Source organism: Nomascus leucogenys, chromosome 16 (genome assembly GCF_006542625.1).
Source record: "Nomascus leucogenys isolate Asia chromosome 16, Asia_NLE_v1, whole genome shotgun sequence".
NCBI classification, from domain to species: Eukaryota; Metazoa; Chordata; class Mammalia; order Primates; family Hylobatidae; genus Nomascus; species Nomascus leucogenys.
In genome coordinates, this window is record NC_044396.1 from 55782299 (window position 1) to 55808488 (window position 26190).

Genomic DNA, 26190 nt, shown 5'->3' on the forward strand with positions numbered 1-26190 from the left:
AGTTACAAGAGTAGGTTACAGTCTGTTTATACATCCATTTAGGTTACAGTTAACTATGTAACTGTACTCCAGAGAAATGTATGGCGAAACCTTTAGGACAAACTTATAAGGAGGCAGCTGTTAAACTTAATTTAATAGACTTAATTATATTTGTTTCTGTGTCTGTCTCATATCTATGCATATTCTTATCTATCTTATTTTACTGATGACAAGAACAGGGTAATATTCAACTTTATATTTTTCTCTATCATGTATCAAATAGTATACACACAATACATATTTGTTTATTCATTATTAATGTAAACATTCAGTAAGTATTTATTGAGAACTTGACTATGAGCCATGTATTATGCTAGTCACTGGGATAAAATGGAAAGCAAAAACAGACAGAGCAATTCTCATGACTTTTCTAATTAGAGAGGTGGAGATTAATGAGATAATTACATACATGAACAAAAGGTGCAACCGTAGTAAATGTCATATAATACAGTGCTTTGAAAATATTTAACAGAGGGATTTGACCTAGTCAGTGATGTTAAGGAATACCTCTCCAAGGAAGTGATATTGAAGTGCATGAGAATAAGGAGGAGTATGGAAGTGTAGAAAGTATGGTTATATTAGCTTCATGACATTGTTAGACAACTTGCTTTTTCTTTCTTTCTGAAACAACATACAGAACATGGAAATATTTCTTGGAGGTCCTTAATCTGTTTTGTATATGAATCCGTTTGACAGCCTGGTGAAGCCTATCGATTCTTTCTCAAAATGTTTTTAAATGCATAAAAGATAATACATGCAATTAAAAAGGAAGTCAATTCAATTGAAATACCAATCTATTCATGGACTATCTGGGGGTGGATCATAAGTTAAGATAGAAAAATTTGAGTTAAAAGAATCACTTGTAATCCATACGTGGTTACTGTTTTTTTTAAGGATTGGCAATAAATGCAGACACATGTTTTTAGGTGGTAAGACTCAACACTGTCAAGATGTCAATTATCCTAAAAGTAATCTATAAATATAGTGCAATTTTAATAAAAGTCCCTCTAGGATTTCCAAGAAAGTTGGATAAAAGGGTTATAATATTTATATGGAAGAACTCATTTTACAAATAGTAAGTTTCTATGAAGAAGACCAGAGGCAAACCCATTTTACCAGACAGCAAAGCAAGTTTCAAAGCCAGAATATTATATATCCTGAAATATATGGATTCTCCCCTTCCCCCAAAACCAACCCTCTAGTAAAAGGAAACTGCTCGATTTGAGTCCTCATAAATCTTATCTTATGAGGAGCTCTTAATTTCTTTACTTTGAACTACAGAGAACTGCTTGGAGAGAACATATTATCCTTAAGGGACCTCAAACAAATCTAGTTTTGTATACCTATCCTATAGAGAAACAAGAAATTTAACATCAATCAAGAAATTCACAGTGGTATGACCTCACAGTGGCAAGTGTTGGAAATCCTAGTAAACAAACTTTTTAAAAGATTACTTTAAAAAGGAGTCATATAGGTAGTTAACTTTTGGAGAATATGAAAACACACTTATGATATGAATAGGTAAACAACAACAACAAAATAAGTGGCTTGGAAAAAAATTGCCAGGAACAGCAGTAACATGAATTGACAAAGTTTCATTATTTCACAGAACTCAGAAGTGAAAAATATTTACTTTAGAAAATACTGAATTCATTGAGTTTCCTTAGTGATGAGGGAGACTTTGATATAGAAGATATACATGAAAAATTTAGATACAATAACTTTATGAGATAAGAAAGTAGAAAAAATATTTCTAAATTTATATTTATTTAAATATTTGTAATAAAAGTTTTAAACTAATTTTATGATTATATCTTTGCCTCTTTTATGTACATCAAGAATTTGCAAAATATGGCCTGTGGACCCAAATCCTGCATGCTATCTGCTTTTGTAAATAGCATTTTATTGGAATATAGTCAAACTCATGTTTTCATATTATTAATGGTTGCCTTTGCATCGCAGTGGCAGAGGTGAGTAGTGACAGAGACTGTATGGACCACAAGGCCTAAATTACCTATTATCTGGTGCTTTATGGAAAAAGTTTGTTGACTTCTGATCTACATCACTAGAAAGTTACATATTCAAATTTGTATATTTAAGATTTTTTGGATCTTTAATTTTATTTGGAGTTTGGTTGTTATTATTTTGTTCTGGAATAAAAGCAGACACAAACACCATTGAAATAGAATGCAGAGTTCATAAACAGACCTATGTATATATGGGAACTTAGTATATGATAGATTGAGATCACAACTCAGTGGAAGAAAGGATGAACTAGCTATTATATGATGCTTGGAATATAGCATCTCTATGTGGAGAAGATTGACATTAAATCCCTGCATCACAGCACATATAAAAATAAACTTCAGATTGATTAAAAGCCTAAATATGACTGGTAAAATTATAAAGCTACTAGAAGAAACCACAGAAATTTTTGGTGCCTGACTTAGGGGTAGGTAAGGTTATTCTGTTTTGTTTTGTTTTGTTTTGTTTTGTTTTATATAGCCAGTCACCAAAGCTACAAATGATGAAGGGAGAAATTGATGTATTTGACTACCTCAAAATTAAAGATTTCTGTTTAACAAAATTAACAGACTGAGGGAAGAAATTTCCTGTGTTCAACTATGTATATATAGGCTATATAGTATACCTCTGAATATCATGAAGAATAATACAGGAAATCCCATCCAGTAAAGGATATGAATAGGCAGTTCATAGGAAGGGCAGTCAAATTGGCTGGATTTCCCTGAAATCAGAAAACTATGGACTAAAAAATGGGACATTAATTAATATCTATCAAATCAGCAAAAATTTAAAAAGTTGAATAATAATCACACATTGGCAAGAATGAGAGAAGACTAGAATATTCATACTTTGCTTGCAGGTATACTAACAGGGTTAATCCATTTGGAAGAGCAGTTAAAAAGTATCTAGTGGGCTGGGCGTGGTGGCTCACACCTGTAATCCCAGCACTTTGGGAGGCCGAGGCAGGCGGATCACAAGGTCAGGAGATCGAGACCATCCTGGCTAACACAGTGAAACTCTGTCTCTACTAAAAATACAAAAAAAATTAGCTGGGCGTGGTGGCAGGCGCCTGTAGTCCCAGCTACTCAGGAGGCTGAGGCAGGAGAATGGTGTGAACCCGGGAGGCGGAGCTTGCAGTGAGCAGAGATTGTGCCACTGCACTCCAGCCTGGGCAAGAGCACGACTCTGTCTCAAAAAAAAAAAAAAAAAAAGTATCTAGTGAATGTTAGTATGTACATCATATTTCTGCATAAATGCCCTAGAGAAAACTTTATATGGGTTTAAAAAATATAGCATAGATATATTAAAGAGTAATGAATTATAAAGAGCCAACTTAAAGAAATGGATGAATAAAATGTGATTATCCAAACAGAAACATTATACAGCCATTAAAATGCATGAACTAGATGCAGCAACTACAGGGGTAAAGAGCACGAACTCTTGGAACAACACTAAATTTGGATTTGGCTTTTACCATTTACCAACTGTTTGACTATGAGCCACATAACTTGTCTGTAGAATAGGGACAATAATATGAATAATGATAACAGTATCTATTTACCTGATATATAGTAAGTACCATGTGCATTAGCTATGGCTTATCTATTTAGATTTTAATATAAAAAATGTAAAATTGAGTGACAAAAATAAATGGAAATAAGTAAATGGCACATGCCATATATGTAAATATACAAGACTGGTTTCCTCAGGGAAGGGAAATCAAATTGGGGAAGGGAAAATAGTTAATTAGAACAAGAACCAAGCATGGACCAGTGCTACCAAGGGTATGATCAATTATATTATGGATACCTAAGGTTTTAAAAAAGAGAATTAAAGTATACATAGCAATCCATTCATTCATTCTAGACAGAGACAAGAGCATGTATAAAATATAGTCTATAATGGGATGAAAGAAAAAGGATTGAAAGAAGGAAAGGCTTTAGCAGAAGGTGGGAAAAGAAACTGCAAAAAAATGAAGTTAAAGATGTGTATAGTATATCCAAGGTTTTATAGGTCCTCATAAGATTTTTCTTCTTAAGAACAATTAGCAGTGAGAGAAGAGTAACTCTTTTTTTTAAGTAGAGATAATTTTTTCTGTAGTGTACAGAGTAGATTGAAGGGAAGAAGCATGGATGTGAGTAGCCTAACTAGGAGACTATTCTCTAGATTAGGTGGGAACTGATGTTAGCAAGACCTATAGTATTGGCAGCCTATAATGGAGACAAGTGGAAGGATTCAAAGCACATGTAGGATGTAAAATTGAAAGGATTTATTGGTAGATAAATTATGCATTTGAGGGAGAGAGATATTTCCAGAATAATTCTAGATTTCAGGCCTATGTAATTGAATGGTGGCACCATTTTGTTGATACAGGGAACAATGGAAGGGAATCTGGTTTGCGTAGGAAAACTGTGAGTTCAACTTTGCAAATCTTGAATTTGAGGTGGCATTGAGAAATTTAAATAGAAATGTTTAGTAGGTGATTGAATACTGAAGCTCAGAGGAAAAGTCTGAACTAGAGGTATACATTTATAAGTCACTTATATATAGGTGGAAGTTGAAGCCTTGAGTATGGATAAAAATGCCTAAGAAGACTCTACATAATAAAAAGAAGAGGGCCTGAGTCTTGACCTGCAAAGGAGAAAGAAAATGAAAGGCCCTAGATACAGGAAGAAAACCAGGAGTCTTGCAAAAGCTAAGTGGACAGTGAGGACTGTAACACATACTTTCAAATATTGTTCAGAACTCAAGTAAGATGATGACTGAAACGTTTGTCCATTAATTTTAGGTGCGTGGAAGCCACTGATAAATTTAGTGAGCGTTAGGAAGTAGACTGGAATGTGATGAGATAGAGTAGAAGAGTGCCTGGCATGAGGAAGCAGAGAATTTTGTTTATGTATAAATGGGAAGGGAAGATATGATCTTGGCGAGGAATGTCAATTAACTCCTGAGTCTGCCCGTATACCACCACCTCTTTGTCTAGCAGTGTCTCATTTTATAGGCCTGGTAGGATGAATAAATAAATTAAAAAAAAAAATCTTTCTTAGTACCTTGAACTAAAGTAAGGTAAATACTGTTTCTTAGTACCTCAAACTATTGTCTTATCAAGATATTGTCTTATCTGGCTTGTAGCTTCTGTATCTCTGTTCTTCCTACAACGGGAACCATTTGATTCCGTTTTGCAGCCTTGATAGTGCTGCAGTATCTGGGATCATTACAGTTCTTATATAAGAGAGTTTTAAATATCTAATATGACAGTTTGGGATACATAGTTACTAACTCTGCTACTAATTTAACTGGCCTACTCTTGTGTATGAGAAATGGGGCTTCCACTTCCCTTGAGGCACAGCCATTATAATTATAGCACAGTTCACTCACCTGGATTTTTAGTTTCTGTTCCAGTGTTCCTTGGTATCTTAGTCCATTTTGTGTTATTTTAATGGAATACCTGAGGCTGGTAATTTATAGGGAAAATAAGTTTATTTAGCTCATGTTTCTGCAGGCTCAGAAGTTCAAGAAGCATGGCACTGGCATCCGCTTGGCTTCTGGTGAGGACTTTATGCTGCTTCCACTCTAACAGAAAACTGAAGGCGAGTGGGCAGGTGTGAAGGGATAACATGATTAAAGAGGAAGTAAGAGAGTAAAATGAAGGAAGCCAGAGTCTTTCTGACAACTCACTCTTGTGAGAACTAATCCATTTTAGTGCAAGAATTCACTCACCCCCAACGAAGAGCATTAATCTATTCATGAGGTGTCTGTCCCCATAACCCAAACAACTCCTAGGCCGCAACTGCTAACACTGCCACATTGGGAATCAAGTTCAACATGAGTTTTGGCAGGGACATTCAAACCATAGCACTTGGTAAATTGTCCAGTACTCCAGTGCCTCCGAAACTGAAACAATATTGCTCTTTCTATTTTTTCTGTCTTGTTCTTTCTTCTTGTGGGGTTTAGTCATTTACTGAGAAGCATCTCAAAGTTAGGAAGTATATCAACAGTGTTGCAGTGGAAATGTACAGTATGGCACAAATGTACAAATATGTGTCAAATTTCAACACTTGGAAAGATGATTCTTCTAAGTGGTGGGAGAAGTTCTGATGCAGAGCTCATTCATTGTGGGCCTAAACCTCCTGTAGTGGTGCTTGTTTTGTGTTAGCAGAGCTTCACTTAAACCTGGTGTGAGATTATCAGGGAAAAGCAGGGTATTATCTGAAGTGACAGAAAAAGTTAATAAAATTGGTTTTAAAACAGTTTTCATTGATATTAGGTGTAGAAAGGAAGTATACTTTTGTGACGAAGTAGATATAAGGACTCCTGGAATTTTATCTTTTAATTTACTGGCTGACTTTAGGTTAGCACTTTGAAATCTAACTTTTCTTAATGTCAGGTTTTATGAACTATAGTTTATTTACAATAAAATTTACCTCTTTTATGTATATAGTTGAGTGAGTTTTGACAAACATAAAATCTATCAGCATAATCAAGACATAGAATATTTCCTTTACCCCAAAAGGTTTCTTGTGCCCATCACTCTACTCCAGCCCCTGGCAACCGTTAATCTGATTTTGCTTTTCCCAGAATGTCATATAAATGAAACTATATCATAGAGAAGTAGGCAATCTATGGTACACAAGCCAGTTCTATCCCACTGCCTGTTTGTGTATAACCACCAAGTTAAAAATAGTTTTTTACACTTTTAAATGGTTGATTAAATTTTTTTAAATTTATGATATTTTGTAATTGTAAAAACAACATAAAATTCAAATTTCAGTGCCCATAAATAAACCTTTACTGGAACACAGCTACACTCATTCATTTATATATTGTTCATGACTACTTTCTGGTTCATACTTATTTTATTTTATTTTATTTTATTTTGAGACAGAGTCTCACTCTGTCCCCCAGGCTGGAGTGCAGTGGTGTGATCTCGGCTCACTGCAACTACCTCCTCCCAGGTTCAAGCAATTCTCCTGCCTCAGCCTCCCAAGTAGCTGGGATTACAGGTGCCCACCACCATGCCTGGCTAATTTTTGTATTTTTAGTAGAGATGGGATTTCACTATGTTGGCCAAGCTGGTCTCAAACTCCTGACCTCAGGTGATCTGCCCACCTTGGCCTCCCAAAGTGCTGGGATTACAGGCATGAGCCACTTCACCTGGCACATACTTTTTATATCCTATTAAAGAAATCTTTTCCTAACCTATCTAAGAAGTCTTTGTTTATCCCAAGGTCACAAAGATTTTCTTGAATGTTTTCTTCTAGAAGTTTTATGGTTTTAGCCATTGTATTTAGTTTTGTAATTCATTTTGAGTTAATTTTTGTATAAGGTGTAAGATACAAGTTGAGGTTTTTGTTTTTTACAGATGGATTTTCTTTTCTTTTTTTTTTTTTGATTTTCAATTACTATTTATGTTACTCTGTTTTGCATTGCTATGAAGAAATACCTGGGTAATTTTTAAAGATAAGAGTTTTATTTGGCTCATGGTTCTGCAAGCTGTACAAGAAGCAAAGTGCTGTCATTGGCTTCTGGTGGGGCCTCAGAAACCCTCCATTCATGGTGGAAGGCAAACAGGAAGCAGACTTGTCACATGGCAAGAGAGGGAGCAAGGGCAGGGAGTAGTCCCAGACTTTTTAAAACAACTAGTTCTCCTGTGAACTAGCAGAGCAAGAACTCACTCTATTGGTCTGAGGAGAGCACCAAGCCGTTTATGAGGGATCCACCCCCATGACCCAGACACCTCCCACCAGGCCCCACCTCCACCATTGGAGATTACGTTTCAATATGTGATTTAGAGGGTACAAAACATCCAAATGATATCACTAGTTTTACATATAAATTTCTAATTGTTTAAGAGACAATTTTTTTCTCCATTGAATTACTTCAGCTCCTTTGTAAAAAATGTTAATGATCACTAAGTATTGTACTACTTCTGGACTTCTCATTGCATCCATTGATATGTATCTTTATCCTTTGTCAGTACCATGTTTACTTGATTACTACAGCTTTTATAGTAAGTCTTCAAATCAGGTACTTTGAGTCTTTCAGCTTTCTTCTTTTTTAAAAAATATTTTTGTTTATTCCAGGATTTTGTTTTTCACATAAATTTTAGAGCTAGCTGGTCAATTTTTATTAAAAAAATGCTGGGATTTTTATTGGGAATGGCACTGATTGAATAGATTGATTTGAAGAGAATTGTGATCTTAACAATTTTAGTCTTGCCATTGGTTAATGTGGCATATTTTTCCTATTATTTAGGTCTCCTTTGATTCTTTTATCAGCGTTTTATAGTTTTTGCCATAGGAAGCTTGTTCATATCTCATTAGAGTTATACCTGAATCTTTTTTCTTTTATTTTTCACTGCTGTCGTAGACTGTTTATAAAAATATTCATTTTCAGTTGTTCATTGCTACTAAATACAAGTGCAATTGTTTTTTGTATATTGATCCTGTGACCTTGCTAAATTCACTTATTTGTTACAAGAGGTTTTTTTTTTTTTTCTAGTTCCTTTGAGATTTTATACAAAGACAAGTAGGGCAACTGCAAATAGTTTTCTATTTTCCTTTCTAATCTGTAAGCTTTTTATTTTCACTTTCTTTTCTTGCCTTAATGTAGTGGCTAGAATTTTCAGTTTGATGTTGATTAGAAGTAGTGAAAGAGGACACCTTGCTTTATTACTGATCTTAGGGGGAAGCATTCAGTTTTTCACCATACAGTGTGATGTTAGTGGTAGACTGTTTAACAGATGCTTTTACTGTGCTAAGGAAGTTTCTGTCAATTCCTAGTTTGCTAAGCAGTTGTGTGACATGCTTTCTCAGCATATTTTTAGGTAATCATATTAATATGCCAGATTATATTGCTTGAATTTAAAATGTGGATCCAAACTTACATTCCTAAGATAAACATCACCTATTTGTAAGGTATTACTCTTTAACACATTTTTGGATTTGATTTGCTAATATTTTTAGTGTTGAGGATTTTTACATCTGCATATGAGGAATACTTTATTGGTCTATAATTTCTTCCAGTATCTTTGTATTATTTTTAAGAGATGGGGTCTTGCTTTGTTGCCCAGGCTGGAGTACAATGTGCAATCATAGCCCTCTGCAGCCTTGTATTCCTGGGCTCAAGCAATCCTTCTGCCTCAGCCTCTTGAGTAGCTGGGACTACAGGTATATACCACCATGCCCAGCTTCTTTGTGTGGTTTTAGTGTCAGAGTAATATTGGCATTAAGAGATTAGTTGGGAAATGTTCCATCCTGTTTTCTGGGAGAGACTATGTAGAATTGGTATTATTTCTTCCTTCAGTGTTTGGTAGCATTTACCAATGAAACCATTGAGAACCAGAGTTTTAGATTTGAAAGGTTCTTAAACTATGAATTAAAGTTATTTAATAGATATAAAGCTTGTCAAGCTATCTATTTTTTTTTGGTGAATGAGGTATGCTAGCTTCTGTCTTTCAAAGAAAGACATACATACATATGGGCATACGGTTGCTTATAGTATTCCTTTGTAGTCTTTTAAATTAATTTAGATTAATTGTGAGTTCTGTTGTAATCCCTGTCTGTAGGTAATTTGTGTCTTGTTTTTTTCATCATTCTAACTTGAGGTTTATCAATTTTAGTGATTTTTTTCTTAAATGTTTTTTTAATTTTTAAATTTAATTTTAAATTAACAAAAATTGTGTATACTTATACAACATGATGTTTTGAAGTCTGTATATACTGTGGAATGATTCAATCCAGCTAATTACCATATGCATTATCTCACATACTTATTTTTATGGTGAGAACAAAGTCTACCCTCTTATGATTTTCAAAATACCATATATTGTTATTAACTATAGACATCATGTTGTACAATAGATCACTTGAATCTCCCATCTAACTGAAATTTTGTATCCTTTGACCAACATCTCCCATACCCCAGTCTCTGGTGATCATAATTCTACCCTCTACATCTATGAGTTGAACTTTTTAAGATTTCACATGTAAATGAGATCATATAGTATTTGTCTTTCTGTGCCTGGCTTACTTCACTTAACATAATGTCCTCTGAGTTCATCTGTGTTGTAACAAATGACAGGACTTCTTTCTTTTTTATAGCTGAATAGTGTTCCATTGTTTATATATACCACATTTTCTTTATTGATTCATTCACTGATGGATACTTACATTTATGTATATATATATATATATTTTTTTGACTATTGTAAATAATGCTGCAATGGACATAGGAATATGGATATCTCTTCAACATACTGGAGTCTTTAGGGTTTACTATAGATAAGATCATGTTGTCCACAAACAGAGACAATTAAATTTCCTTTTCAATTTGGATGCCTTTTACTTCTTTCTTATGCATAATAGCTCTTGCTAGGATTTCCATTGCTATGTTGAATATAAGTTGCAATAGTTGGCATCCTTGTCTTCTTCTTGATCTTAGAGGAAAGGTTCCAACTTTTCACCATTGAGTATGATGTTAGCTGTGGGTTTGTAATGTAACACCTGTATTGTGTTGACATATATTTCTTGTATACCTAATTTAAGAGTTTATTTATCATGAAGGGATATTGAATTTTATCAAATGCTTTTTCTGCATCTATTAAAATGATCATACGGTTTGTGTCCTTTGTTCTGTTAACATGGTGCATCACATTGATAGAATTGTATATGTTGAACTATCTTTGCATTCTGAACTATCAAGGAATCCAACTTGATCATGGTGGATTATCCTTTTATATGTGCAGTTGAATTCAGTTTGCTAGTATCTGGTTGCTAGTATTTGGTTTTGCATCTATGTTCATCAAGGATATTGGCCTGTAATTTTATTATTTTTGTAGCTTATTTTCTGGCTTTAGTATCAGGGTAATGCTGACCTCATAAAATGAGTTTGGATGCATTCTCTTCTATTCAGTTTTTTGGAAGAGTTTGAGAAGGATTACTATTAGTTCATAGTAGTGTCTTACGATCCTTTGTATTTCTGTGGTATGAACTTTAATGTCTCCTCTTTAATGCCTGATTTCATTTAGAGCAGTCTCCTTTTTTCTTAGTGTAGCTAAAAGATTGTTGATTTTATCTTTTTAAGAAAACAACTCTTAGTTTTATCTTTTCTATTTTTTAAATTTCTGATTTCACTGATTGCTGCTCTGATATGTATTATTTCCCTCCTACTAACTTTGGGCTTAGTTTGTTCTTCTTTTCATGGTTTCTTTGGTCATAATTTTAGGCTGTTTATTTTGGATCTCTCTTCTTTTTTTGATCTACCCATTTATTGTTATAATTGTCCTCTTAGAATTGCCCATGCTGCATCACATATATTTTGGTGTGTGTTGTTTCCATTTTTCTTTGTCTCAAGGTATTTTTTTAACTTGCATTTTAATTTCTTCTTTGACCCACTGGTCATTTAGGAGCATATTGTTTAATTTCCATGTGTTTGCATAGTTTCCAAAATTTCTGTTATTATTGATTTCTAGTTTTATTTCATTGTGGTCAGAGAAGATACTTGATATAATTTTATTTTATTTTTTTTTAATTTTTAAATACTTGTTTTGTGGCCTAACTTATGGTCTGCCCTTGAGAATGATCCATGTGCTGAAGGGAAGAATGCGTATTCTGCAGTCATTGGATGAGATGTTCTGTAAATACCCATTAATTCCATTTGGTCTGTAGTGCAGATTAAGTCTGATGTTTCTTTGTTGATTTTCTGTCTGGATGATCTGTCCAATGCTGAAAGTGGAATTTTGAAGTCTCCAGCTATCATTGTATTTAGGTCTCTCTCTCTCTTTAGCTCTAATAATATTTACTTTCAATATCTGGGTGCTTCAGTGTTTTGCGCATATAGATTTATAATTGTTATATACTTTTGCTGAATTCATACCTTTATCATTACATAATGACCTTCTTTGTTTCTTTTTATAATTTTTGTCTTGAAATCTATTTAGTCTGACACAAGTATAGCTACTCCTGCTCTTTTTTTGGTTTCCTTTTGCAATAGGAAATCATCTGAAGGTACAAAACTCACTAGTAATAGTAAATGCAGAGAAAAACACAAAATATTATAACATTGTGATTGTGTTGTATAAACTACTGATGTCTTGAATAGAAAGATTCCTTTTTCCATTCCTTTATTTTCAGTTTATGTGTATCTTTATAGGTGAAGTGTGTTACTTTTAGGCAACAGATCATTGGGTTTTTTGTTTGTTTGTTTTAATACATTCAGCTACTCCATGTGTCTTTTTTTTTTCTTTGAGATGGAGTCTCACTTTGTTGCCCAGACTGGAGTGCAGTGGCGTAATCTCAGCTCACTGCAACGTCTGCTTCCTGGGTTCAAGTGATTCTACTGCTTCAACCTTCCAAGTAGTTGGGGTTACAGGCATGCGCCATGATGCCCAGCTAATTTTTTTTGTATTTTTAGTAGAGACGGGGTTTCAGAATGTTGGCCAGGCTAGTCTCAAACTCCTGACCTCAAGTGATCCTCCCACTTCAGCTTCCTGAAGTTCTGGGATTACAGTCATGAACCATCGCTGCTGGCCCCATGTGTCTTTTGATTGGAGAGTTTAGTTGATTTACATTCAATGTTAATAAGGATTTACCTCTGCCATTTTGTTTTTTATGGTTGCTTTATCGTCCTCTCTTCCTTCCTGTCTTCTTTGTAGTGAAGGTCAGTTTCTCCTGTGGTGTGCTTTAATTGCTTGTATTTTACTTTTTGTGTATCTGTTGTATGTTTTTTGATTTGAGGTTACCATGAAGTTAACAAATAACATCTTAGAATCCATTATTTTAGACTGATGACAACTTAACACTGACTGCATAAACTAATAAGCAAAAACAAAACTAATAAAAATACTACACTTAACCTTTACTCACCCTCTTGTTAACTTTATGTTGTTTCTGTTTATATCTTACTGTAGTGTCTATGTCTTGAAAAGTTTTTGTAGTTACTATTTTTGATGCATTCATCTTTTAATCTTTCTATTCATGATATCAGTAGTTTATACACCACAATCACAGTGTTGTAATATTTTGTGTTTTTCTATGCATTTACTATTACTAGTGAGTTTTCTACCTTCAGGTGATTTCCTATTACTCATTAACATTCTTCTTTGAGATTGAAGAACTCCCTTTAGCATTTCTTGTTGGCAGGTCTGATGTTGATGAAATCCCTCAGCTTTTGTTTGTCTGGGGAAGTCTTGATTCCTTTATGTTTGAAGGATATTTTTACTGGATGTACTATTCTAGGATAAAAGTTGTTTTCTTTCAACACTTTGAATAATCATGCTACTTTGTCTTGGCCTGTAAGGTTTCCACTAAGAAGTCTGCTGCCAGACATACTGGAGCTTCATTCTGTGTTTTCTCTCTCTTTTCTCTTGCTGCTTTTGGGATTCTTTCTTTATCCTTTACCTTTGGGAGTTTGATTATTAAATGCCTTGGGGTAGTCTTCTTTGGGTTAAATCTGCTTGATGTTCTGTAACTTGCTTGTGCTTGAATACTGGTATCTTTCTTTAGGTTTGGGAAGTTCTCTGTTGTTATCCCTTTGAACAAACTTTTACCCCATCTCTGTCTGTACCTTTAAGGCCAGTAACTCTTAGATTTGCCATTTTGAGACTATTTTCTAGATCTTGTAGGTGTGCTTTATTGTTTCTTGTTCTTTTTTTCCTCTTCTGACTGTGTATTTTCAAATAGCCTGTCTTCAAGGTCACTAATTCTTTCTTCTGCTTGATCAGTTCTGCTGTGAAGAGACTCATGCATTCTTCAGTATGTCAGTTGCATTTTTCAACTCTAGAATTTCTACTTGATTCTTTTACATTATTTTAATCTCTTTGTTAAATTTATCTGATAGGATTCTGAATTCCTTCTCCATGGTATCTTGAATTTCATTGAGCTTCTTCAAAACAGCTATTTTGAATTCCTCTGTCTTAAAGGACACATATTTCTGTCTCTCTGGGATTGGTCCCTAGTGTCTTACTTAGTTTGGTGTGGTCATGTCTTCCTGGGTGGTCTTGATGCTTGTGGGTGTGCTTTGGTTTCTGGGGATCAAAGAGTAAAGTATTTATTGTAGTCTTCACAGTCTGGGGTTGTTTGTACCCATCCTTCTTGGTAAAGCTTTCTAGGTATTTGAAAGGACTTGGGTATTGTGATATATGTCTTAGATCAGTGTAGCTGTATCTTCACAAGAGGCCACACCAATCCCAGTAATGTTGCAGACTCACAGAGGTACTGCCTTGGATAAGGTCTTGGGTAAAATCTGGAAGAATTCTCTGGATTGCCAGGCAGAGACTCTTGTTCTCTTTCCTTATTCTCTCCCAAACAAATGGAGTTTCTGTCTCTCTCTCTCTCTGTGCGGGACTGCCTGGGGTTGAGGAAGAGTGACACAAGTACCCCTGTGGCCACTACCAATGAGACTGCACTGGGTCAGATGTAAAGCCAGCCCAGCCTTGTGCCTCACCGAAAGCTCACAGCAACCACTGCCTGAGTACCACCTGTGTTCACTCAAGGTTCAAGGGCTTTACAATCAGCAAGTGCTGAAGCTAGCCAGGCTTTTGTCCTTTTCTTCAGGATGGTGAGTTGCTTCCCCTTCCCAGACAAGCTCAGAAATGGTATTTCAGAGCCAGGGCCTGGAGTCAGACACCTTAGGAATCTACCTGGTGTTTTTTCTACTGCGTCTGAGCTGGCACCCAAGCCACAAGACAAAGTTCTTCCCGCTCTTCTTTTTTCCACAAGCAGTGAAGTCTCTTCCTACGGCTACCACAACTGGGAATTTGTTGAAGCCAGCACATTTGTGAGTCTTACCCAAGGCCCGTGGCAAGTACTGCTTGGGCATTCCTGCTGACTATTCAGAGTCTAAAGCTTTTTAGTCAGCAGGCGATGAATCCTGCTAGGACTGGGTTCTTTCCTTCAGGGCAGTGGGTTCCCTTCTGCCCCAGAGTATCTCTAGAAATGTTGTCTGGGAGCTAGGGCCTGGAATGGGGGCCTCGCAACTCTGCCTGGTACCATATTCTACTGTGGCTGAGCTGGTATCCAAGGTGCCAGACAAAGTCCTTTATACTGTTCCAAGTGAGGGATAGAGTCTCAGAACTGTGAGCTCTGCTACCTGGGGTTGGGGGAGGGGTGATGCAAGCACTCCCTTTGCCACCTCAGCTGGTGTCTCACTGGGTTGTGTGCTCCCCTCATCCACTGGCTTTGAGCCCAGCACAGAATCAGGAATTGCCCAGGAATTGTGGTCCTTGTGGTCTGGACTGCCTTTCAGGTTTATTTAGGACCCCAGACCCCTTTAGCTCATGGTGATGGGGCTTACTTTTGCCTGAACTCTGGTTCCTACTGCTGTGATGGGCAATTCCCTTCTGGCTAGGGCTGGTCTTAATGCTCTCTCTATGAGGGGTGGCTGAGTTCTGCCTGGTGTTGCTTTCCCCTGTGACAGGTCATCACTGAGTTTCAATGCAAAGTCCCACAATTACTAAACTCTCCCTTCCATAAGTTCACAGATTCTCTTCCTGCACCCTGTGGCTGCTGCTGATAGGTGAAGGAGGGATAGCATCGAGAATTTAAGACTGTCTTTTCTACCCTCTTCAGTGCCTCTTTTTTATATGTAAAGTTAAAACGAGGTACCGTGATTGCTCACTTGATCTTTGATCTTTGGTCCATATGACAGTGCTTTTTTATGTGGATAATTGTTCAATTTGGTGTTCCTGTGAGGAAGATAATTAATGGAGGCTTCTCTTCCACCATCTTCTTATACTTCCTCGCTGGAAATGATTGCTTTTTTGGTAGTGTTATATTTCCTTGGTTTTTCATGATTATGCTTACCTTCTGTTGATGTCTGTGCATGTAGGAAGTAGGGACTTATTCCGGTCTGTTTAGGTTGTCTTTGTCTGGGGAGTGTCTTCACCATTCAGCCCATGTGGTGATTCTGGGCAAGCTGTTTGCATGGTTGGGAGGTGGGCTTGTTGCTGGAATTCTTGGGCAGACTGAACCAGTGCCTGTCAGCAGGTGTGTGTCCCTGGCCCCTGGGTTTGTTGGGTTGGGCTTTGATCCTGGAACCTCTGTTGTGGACCGATTCATTTGGTCTGTAGGCTTTGTCCTCAAATATGTTTCTTTGGGAACTGACCTTAAACTTGGGTCCACAGAGGCTGAACTGGCATTGAAGTTGGCCTTGAGCCTGTGTCAGGAGGGGCTGGCTAGGTGTTGGGATGGTGTTAGTGCACAGGTGCACTGGGATGGACCTTGAGTCCATGGGACCTGACCTGGTGCTTGGTTGGTCCTGGGGCCCAAGTCTTTTAGGGTGGAACTTGTTCTTGTGTCCGCAAGAGTGGATTTGGAGACTTTTCCCATGTGGTTTGGCTTGGCACTGGGTTCTACTGTCACACTATTGATCTGTCAGTCTGCTGGAGTGTGGCTTTGTAAGGGCTGGCCTGGAGGGTGGGGCCTAAGGGACCAGCATGGCATTGGGTATGCCTAGAATCTGTTTTTGCAGGTTCTGATCTTTGCCTTAGACCAGGATGCTAACATGTCGCTGTGTTGGCTGATGCTTGCAGTAGTATGGGCCTCTGTTTTACTGAGCTGGTCTGAAACCTGAAGGAAGCCTGGAGGCTAGGGCTACAGGGCCTGGTCTTGTGCTGAGTGGGCCTGGACCTTGTATCTTCAGGTGCCATCCTGGAGGCTGGGTCTTTGTGTGATGGCTTGATGACTAGGGCTTTAGGCACTTGTGCTGTGCTGGGATATGCCTTGTAACCTAGGACTATGTGAGCCAGTATAATAATGAGAGTATTCAGGAGCCCAGGATGGCTGGAGCTGTCCTGGCTCTATAATATGCCTGGAGGTTGCATATAGACCTTGTCCACTGGGCAGGCCTGAAACCTAGAGCTGTGGGATCTCACTTGATGCCAGGGTGGGCTTGGAGGCTTGGTCTGCAGATACCAGCCTGGATCCTGGGCTATGGGGGCTGGTTTGGTGCTAGGTGTGCCTGGAGCCTATATCCACAGAGGCTTGTCTGGAGGCTGGTTCTGAGGGTGCTAGCCTGATGATTGAGCTGCAGGGCCTGGTCTGATGCTGGGGTGTGCCTGAAGCCTGGGGTCAGGGGAGCCAGCCTGGCACTGAGGGCATTGTAGAAGTCTGGAGTCATCCTGGAGATTGGGCAGGCCCAAAGACCAAGTCTGATGGTCAGGCATGGAGCCTGGGGATGTGGAATTTGTTCTGGCACTGGAGTGGGCCTGGAGGCTCAGTCTGTGCATACAACCCTGATGTCTGAGACTGTGGGGGTCTGCCTAGCACCTCATTTTATTGGTGAAACAGTAAACAATTGCCTGATATTGGAGTTCAAGGCAGAGTTGAGTCTTCTGTTCTCTCTTTTTCCTCTTAGCGATGAGTATCTCTATTTATGCTGTGTTGTCTGTGGGTGGGGAGGGATGAACAGGAAATGTTAAACTGTCCTTCTTACGCTGTTTAGTGCGTCTTTTATTTTTTCGCTACACTTAGTTGCTATAATCTCCCACCTGGTTTTCTTAGGTCTCATGAAGGTGTTTTCACATATGAATAGTTGTTCAAATTGATGTTTCTGTTGAGGGACAAATGTTGGAATGTCATTTTCCCTTAACTTGCTTATGTCAGTCTCCATTGATTTTTTTCATAAAACCAGCATTTGGTTTCATTGATTTCTGTTCTAATCTCTTGTATTTCTTTTCTTCTGCTTTCTTTGAGTTTAATTTTCTATTTTCTTAAGTTTTTGAGACACATTTTATTTTTAATATGAGCATTTATTTCTTTGTCTAGGTCTCTTTTTCCATATGGTACTTCCAAGGAGTATCATACTCTTTCTGTTTCAAGAACTTCTTTTAAGTTCCATGCAGTGAAGGTCTACTGCCAATGAATTTCTTCAATATGTGTCCATCTGGAAAAGTTTTTATTTTTAAATTTTATTTTTATAATTTTTATTTGCTTATTTAAATTTTTTAAAGCCTAATTTTACTGTGTATGAGATCCTGGGTTGACAGGTTTTTTTTTTCTCTCAATTTATAGACATCACTCCAAAGCTTTCCAGCTTGTATGGTTTCTCTAGAGTAATCTTCTCTAATTCTTATTGGGTCTCACTACACAATGTGTATTTTCTTTGGCCGCTTTCAAAGGTTTTTCTTTATCTTTGGGTTTTAGCAGTTTGACTGTGAAGGCAGACTAGGGGCATGTGCTTATATTTAGTAGTTGATTTGACATTTGTGCTTCCAGGGATTCTCTGAGGTTCTTGTGTTTAATTTGGTGTTTCTCATTAGTTTTGGAAAATTTTTGGTCATAATCCCTTCAAATATTTCTTTCATTTCTATTCTTTTTCTGTGAACAATTATACATATGGTAGGTTGGGTTAACTCTTGGATGCACTGTTGTTTTATATTCCCCACTTTTTTTTTTTCTTTTTTAGTTTGGATAATTTTTATTGACTAATTTTTAAGTTTATTTATATTTGCCTCAGCACTTTCAAATCTACTCAAGAGCCCCCAAAATGAAGGAATTCTTCATTTTTAATAGCACGTAAATTTTCATCCATTTGACTGGAGCGCCTATCTAGCGTTTTTTCTCTCTTTGGATTCTTTTTATCACTCTGATTGAGACTGTGTCTCAATGATTTGAAGTTCATAGGTCTTGGCTTCACTGTGTAAGTCAAATTAGCTTTCTGTATTTCTGAAGTTAAATGGTAGAAAAATAATATTGTAAATATTTTAGAGCATATGATTGAAAATGTACTCCAAATGGAAGATAGAAATTTAGAAATATAATTTCAAGAAATATTTCCATAAACATGTATTATATTAATTGGTTATTTAATATGTATATTAGAAGGTGGAGACCAGGTATAGTGGCTCAGGCCTGTAATTATAGCACTTTAGGAGGCTGAGGCAGGCGAATCCCTTGAGGTCAGGAGTTTGAGACCAGCCTGGCCATGGCGAAACCCCATCTCTACTAAAAATATAAAAACTAGCTGGCGTGGTGGTGTGTGCCTGTAGTCCTAGCTATTCAGGAGGCTGAGATGGGAGAATTGCTAGACCCCGGGAGGCAGAGGTTGCAGTGAGCCAAGATCGCATCACTGCACTTCAGCCTGGGCAACAGAGCAAGAGTTCGTCTCAAAACAAAAAAAAGAAAAAAAAGAAAGTAGAACTAGTTGCAATACTTTTACAAACAATGTGCCATGAAAAGTGTTAATTTATCATCAGAAAATTAAATTTTCATTCTTTTTATTCTCGTCTTGTATTTTTTTGGTTATAAAACTGTGTCTATAAATTGTGATAATTTTTCGTTTAGAGATCATCAGGAAACCAATTTTTTTTCTTATCTATTTTCTCTGCAGAAAACTGCATCAGCAGTTTGAAATGTATAAAGAGCAGGTAAAGAAGATGGGAGAAGAATCACAGCAACAGCAAGAACAGAAGGGTGATGCGCCAACCTGTGGTATCTGCCACAAAACAAAGTTTGCTGATGGATGTGGCCATAACTGTTCATATTGCCAAACAAAGTTCTGTGCTCGTTGTGGAGGTCGAGTGTCATTACGCTCAAACAAGGTACAGAAATGAAAATTACAGTTCTCTTCCAGTTAAGCTTATTGTGTTTATCTATTCATGTTAGAGAGTGTGTTAATTCAACCCAAATAATACTTTATTGAAATTAGCAAAAACAATATTTTAAAATGCTTGTGGCCAGGCACGGTGGCTCACGCCTGTAATCTTAGCCCTTTAGTAGGTCGAGGCGGGCGGATCACTTTAGCCCAGGAGTTCTAGACTATCCTGGGCAACATGGTGAAACCCTGTCTCTACAAAAAAAAAAAACAACACAAAAATTAGCCAGGCATGGTGGCAGGCCCCTATAGTCCTAGCTACTCAGGAGGCAGAGGTGGGAGGACGACCTGAGCTGGAGAGGTCAAGGCTGTGGTGAGCCATGATTGTGCCACTGCACTCCAGCCTGGGTGACAGAGTGAAACCTTGTCTCAAAAAAGAAAAAGTTTGGGCCGGAGGCGGTGGCTCAAACCTGTAATCCCAGCACTTTAGGAGCCCGAGGTGGGCGGATCATGAGGTCAGGAGTTCGAGACCAGCCTGGCCAATGTGGTGAAATCCCATCTCTACTAAAAGATACAAGAGTTAGCTGGGCATGGTGGTGTGCGCCTGTAGTCCCAGCTACTCAGGAGGCTGAGGCAGGAGAACTGCAGTTCAGCCTGGGCAACAGAGACTCTGTCTCAAAAAAAAAGTTTGTGTCAGTAAATTCTTTAGACTTTGCATTTATCTACTTACTAATCTTATCACCTACTTATTTATTTCAGTAGTTTTTAAACAGGAAGGTATTTTTTTACATACATTACTTAGACATAATTGTGGAAATTCATTTCCCTATATGATTTCATTTCTTCATTTTCTTGTTAATCCCCATTTTTCATTATTTTGTTTTGCTAAGAACTAACCACTTACAATTGTTTCCCCTAGATTAGCTGATTATGATTTTTTTTCTTGACTAGGTACATTGGCTAGAAACTGCAGTATAATTTTGAATAAAATGGATGAAAGCAGACATTCCATTGTATTGTTCTTAATCTTAGGGAGAAAGCCTTTAGTCTGCACTGTTAGGTATAATGTTAGCTGTACGCTTTTCACAGATGCCATCTATTCCTACTTTGGCGAGTTTGTTGTTGTTTGGTTGGTTTTTTAAGATCAGGAATAGATGTTGGATTTTGCCAAATGCATTTTCTCTATCTGTTGAGATTAATCATATGTTTTTTATTTTGTTTTTTTAATGTGGTGAAATACATTGGTTGATTTTTATATGTTAAATGACAAAATCAGGGATAAACCTCATTTTGTCATGATGGATTATCTCTTTTATATATTAATGGATTTGATTTGATCATTTTTGTTTAGGGATGAGTGTCTTGCTATGTTGCTTAGGCTGGACTTGAACTCCTGGGCTCAAGTGTTCCTCCTGCCTCAGCCTCCCAAGTAGCTGGGACGACAGACACATGCCATGGTGCCTGGCTGATTTAATAAAATTTTGTTTACAACTTTTGCTTCTATATTCATGAGGCATGTGTCTGTATTTTTCTTGCTTGTAATGTTTTTCTTTGGTTTCGGTATTGGGATAATGCTGGCCTGATAAAATGTGTTGGGAAGTATTTCCTCCTCTTCAACGTTTTGGAAGAGATTGTGTAGAACTGGTAGATTACACCAGTGAAGCCACGTGGGCATGCAATTTTATTTGTTGGGAAGGTTTTTAAGTAAGGTTTGTTTTCTTAATGGATATAGGGTTATTCAGGTTATCTTTCTTGAATAAGGTTTCATCGTTATATCTTAGTTTGTCTAGTTCCTCATAAATAGTTGAATTTATTGGCATAAACTTGTTCATAGTATTCCATTATTAGTCTTTTAGTATCCATAGAATCTGCACTGATGCTATCTCTTTCATCCCTGATATTGGTAATTTGTATGTTTTTTGTTCCTGCTCAACCTGGCTAGAGAAAGGATCTTACTCTGTTGCCCAGCCTGGGTTGTAGTGGCCCAACCACAGCTCACTGCAGTCTTGACCCCCTGGGCTCAGGTAATCTTGTCACTTTGGCCTCCCGAGTAGCAGGAACTATGAGTGTGTGCCACCAGGCCCTGCTAATTTTTAAAATTATTTTTGTAGAGATGGGGTCTTGCTCTGTTGCCCAGGCTGATCTTGAGCTTCTGGCCTCAAGCAGTTCTCCCACCTTGGCTTCCCAAAGTGCTGGGACTACAGGTGTGAGCCATCACGTCTGGCCCAGATTTTTTGTTTTATTGATTTTTCTCTGTTGTTGATTTCTGCTTTGATCTTTTTTCTTTTTTCTTTTCTTGTCTTTTCTTTTTCTGCTTACTTTGGGTTTAATTTTATCTTTTTTACTTTCTTAAAATAGAAGCTGAGATCATTGCCTTGAAACTTTTATTCTTTTCTAAATTAGGGGTCACATGCTATAAATGTTCCCTAAGTACTACTTTACTGGCATCACCACAATTCTCATGTGTTGTTTCTTCATTTTATTAAGTTAAAAATACTTTCTCATTTTCCTTTTCTTCTTTGACATAGATAATTTAGAAGTATGTTATTTATTTTTCAAATATTGTGGGGTTCCTAGGGATCTTTTTGTTAATGATTTCTAATTTACCTCTCTTGTGGTTTTAGAATATACTTTATATGCCTCAAATCCTTTGGAATTTGTTGATACTTATTTTATGGCCCAGAATATGGTTACTTTGGTAAACCATGTGCACTTAAGAAGCATGCATATTCTTCTGTTTTTGGCCAGAATATTTTAAAATGCCCACTCAAGGCCAGTTTCGTTGATAGAGTCATTTAAGTCTGTTATCTCACTGTTGATTTCCTGCCTATTCTATCCAGTTGTTAAGAGAGGGGTTTTGAAATATATAATAATATGTGGATTTGTCTATTTCTCCTTGGAGTTCTATTAGTTATAGTTTTATGTATTTTTAGGCTCTGTTTTTAGGGACATAAACATTAGGATTGTTATATCCTCTAGTTTAACAGACCCCTTTATGATTATTAAGTGTTATTCTTTATTTTTGTTAATATTCTTTGCTCTAAAATTCACTTGGTCTAATATATATATAGAGAGAGACCAAGTACTCTCACTTTCTCTCTTTCCGTCTCTTTCTCTCTCTAGATATATAATTGGAAATGGAATTGCATATATTTATTGGGTTAGGTATTAACATAGTATATGTTCTTCTATTATTTTACTTAAAATGTATTTGTTTGAAGTACTTTTCTTATAGCCAGCATATAGTTGGATCTTGCTTTATTATCCAACCTGACAATCTCTTCCTTTTAATTGGATGTTTATAAAATTTATGTTTACTGTGATTATTGATATGGTTTCATTTGATTACATCATCTTGCTTTTTGATTTTGTCTTATGTCATCTGTTCTTTGTTTTTTCAATTTTAGCCTTTTTTGAGATTACTCAAGTATTTTTATGATTCATATTTTCTCCTTTGTTGGCTCAATAGCTATAACTGTTTTGTTATTTTATTAAGTTATTCAAGATTTGTAGAATACATATTTAATACATATCACCTTCAACTGATACTACACTATTTCATGTGTATTATAAGAAGCTTACAAAAATGTTGGATTCTGTGTTACTGGGGTCATATTTTACTTTTATTCATTTTATAAACCCCACAATATATTATTATTCTTTTTGTATAAAGAGTTTATCTTCCAAGAGTTTCAAATATTAAATAATTTTTGAAAAGATCTATATTTATTCTTGTAGTTATTTCTGGCATTATTTATTTCTTTTTGTAGATCTATAATTATATCTGGTATCACATTTTGTCTGTCTTAAGTATTTCTTGAAGGGCAAGTCTGCTGCTGATGAATGGTTTCAATTTTTTCATGCTGAAAATTTTGCCTTCATTTTTTAAAAAGATATTTTTGCTGATTGTGGAATTCTTGGTTGACAGTTTTTGTTTTTCAGTATTTTTAAATTAAAAATTTATGGATACATTATATTTAATAGTCGCACATATTAATGTGGTATATGTGATAATGATAACAACTGTACAATGTGTAATGATTAAATCTGGATAATTGGGATATCTGTCACAGCAAACACTGACCATTTCTTTGTGTTGGGAACAGCCCAAATCTTTTCTCCCAGCTATTTTGAAATATACAGTGAATTATTGATAACCATAGTCTCTTTCTTGTAACTGAGCACTGAACTTCTTTTTTCTATCTAACTATATTTTTGTACCCATTAACCAACCACTCTTTTTTCCCACTTCCTCCTACCCTTCCCAGCCTCCAGTAATTACCATTCTATTTGCTACCTGCATGAGATCAAATTTTTTTTTTCGCTCCCACATACGAATGAGAACATGTGGTATTTGTCTATTCGGGCCTGGCTTATTTCACTTAACATAATGACATCCAGTTCCATCCATGTCACTGCAAATGACAGAATTTTATTCTTTTTTTAGGGCCAAATAATATTCCATTTTGTGTATATACAACATTTTAGAATCCTTTCATCTGTTGATGGTACACTTAGGGTGATTTCATATCTTGGCTGTTGTGAATATGCTTCAATAAACAGAGGAGTACAGGTATCTCTTCAATATGTTTATTTCCTTTCTTTTGGGTACATACGTGGTAGTGGAATTGCTGGATCATATGGTGGTTCTATTTTTAGGTTTTTTTTGAGGAACCTCTATACTCTTCTCCATAGTGGCTATACTAATTTACATTTCTACCAACAGTATACAAGTGTTCACCTTTCTCTGCATCCTTAACATTTATTTTATTTTTCATAATTGTGATTTTGATGAGGGTGAGATGATATCGCATTGCGGCTTTAATTTGCATTTTTCTGATAATTAGTAATGTTGATCATTTTTTCATATACCTGTTGGATATTTGTTTGTATTCTTTGAGAAATGTCTATTTATATCTTATGTCCATTTTTAAATCTGATTTTTTAAATTTTGCTATTGAGTTGTTTGAGTTTTTTGTATATTCCAGTTATTAATCCCTTATTGGATAGATAATTTGTAAATATTTTCTTTCATTCTGTGGGCTGTCTCTTCACTCTGTTGATTGTTTCTTTTGCTGAGCATGATGTTTTAGCTTGATGTAATTTCATTTGTCAATATTTGCTTTTGTTGTCTGTTTTTGAGGTCTTATTCAAGAAATACTTGCCTAGACCAATGTTTACTTTTTTTTGTAGTAGTAGTGCCACAGTTTCAGGTCTTAGATTTAAGTCTTTATTTTGATTTGATTTTTATATACAGTGACAGAGTTCTAGTTTCATTCTGCATATGGATATTTAATTTTCTCAGAACCATTTATTTAAGAGATAGTCCTTTACCTGGTGGATGTACTTGGTGCCTTTGTTAACATGACTTAGCTGTAGTTGCATTGATTTATTTCTGAATTCTCTGTTCTTTTCCCTGGGTCTATGTCTGTTTTTATGCTACTACCATGCTGTTTTGGTTACTCTAGCTTTATAGTATATTTTGAGGTCAGGCAATCTAATTCCTCCAGCTCTTTTTTTTTTTTTTTTTTTTTGTCTTTTGGCTAAGAATTGCTTTGGCTGTCTAGAATCTTTTTGGTTGCATTAGAGTTTTAGGACTTTTTTTTCTGTTTTGTGAAGAATGTTATTGGGTGTTTTTGTGTGTTTGTTTTGTTTTTTTTTTTTTGAGACAAGATCTCAGTTTGTCACCCAGGCTGGAGTGCATTGGATCAGTCATGGCTCACTTCAGCCTTGATCCACTGAGCTCAAACGGTCCTCCTGCCTTGGCCTTTTGAGTAGTTGAGACTATGGTATGCATCACCATACCTGGCTAATTTTTTGATTTTTTTTTGTAGAGATGAGATCTCACTATGTTGTCCTGGCTGCTTTCACTCTCACACTTCCATCATCGTTTTTTGTTTGTTTGTTTGTTTGTTTAGTTTTTAAGACAAAGTCTTCCTCTTTTGCCCAGGCTGGAGTGCAGTGGCATGATCTTGGCTCACTGCAGCCTCTACCTCACAGATTCACATGATTCTCCTGCCTCAGCCTTCTGAGTAGCTGGGATTACAGTCGTATACCACCATACCCAGCTAATTTTTGTATTCATAGTAGAGACAGGGTTTTGCCATATTGGCTAGGCTGGTCTCGAACTTCTGACCTCAAGTGATCCACCCATTCAGACTCCCAAAGTGCTAGAATTATAGATATGAGCCACCACGCCTGGCCTTCATTGGTATTTTAATAGAGATTGCATTGAATCTATAGATTGCTTTTGGTAGTTTCAACATTTTAACAGTAGCAATTCTTTCAATCCATGATAATAGGATACTTTTCCTTTCTTTTGGTATTTAATTTATTTCATCAGTGTCTTATAGTTTTCATGGTAGAGATCTTTCTCTTCTTAAGTTTATTCCTAGGTATTTTATTTTATTTTTGTAGCTACTGTAAATGGGATTGCTTGTTTGATTTTGTTTTCAGATTGCTGCTGGTGTAGAGAAATGCTACTGATTTTTGTATGTTGATTTTGTATCCTGTAACTTTACTGAATTTGTTTATGAGTGCTAAGAGTTTTTGGTGTCATCTTTATGGTTTTAACATAAGACTGTGTTATCTGTG

General features: G+C 36.4%; 1 protein-coding gene across 33 annotated transcripts in view; it reads left to right on the forward strand.

Moving 5' to 3' along the window:
- The window catches only part of RIMS2 (regulating synaptic membrane exocytosis 2), a 776667-nt gene that overhangs the window by 175452 nt on the left and 575025 nt on the right, over positions 1-26190 (forward strand). For all 33 annotated transcript variants that reach the window (XM_030795330.1, XM_030795305.1, XM_030795309.1 and 30 more), the window contains one exon: positions 19393-19603. In XM_030795330.1, coding sequence (XP_030651190.1) covers positions 19393-19603 — 211 coding nt within the window. The remainder of the gene's footprint in view (positions 1-19392; positions 19604-26190) is intronic.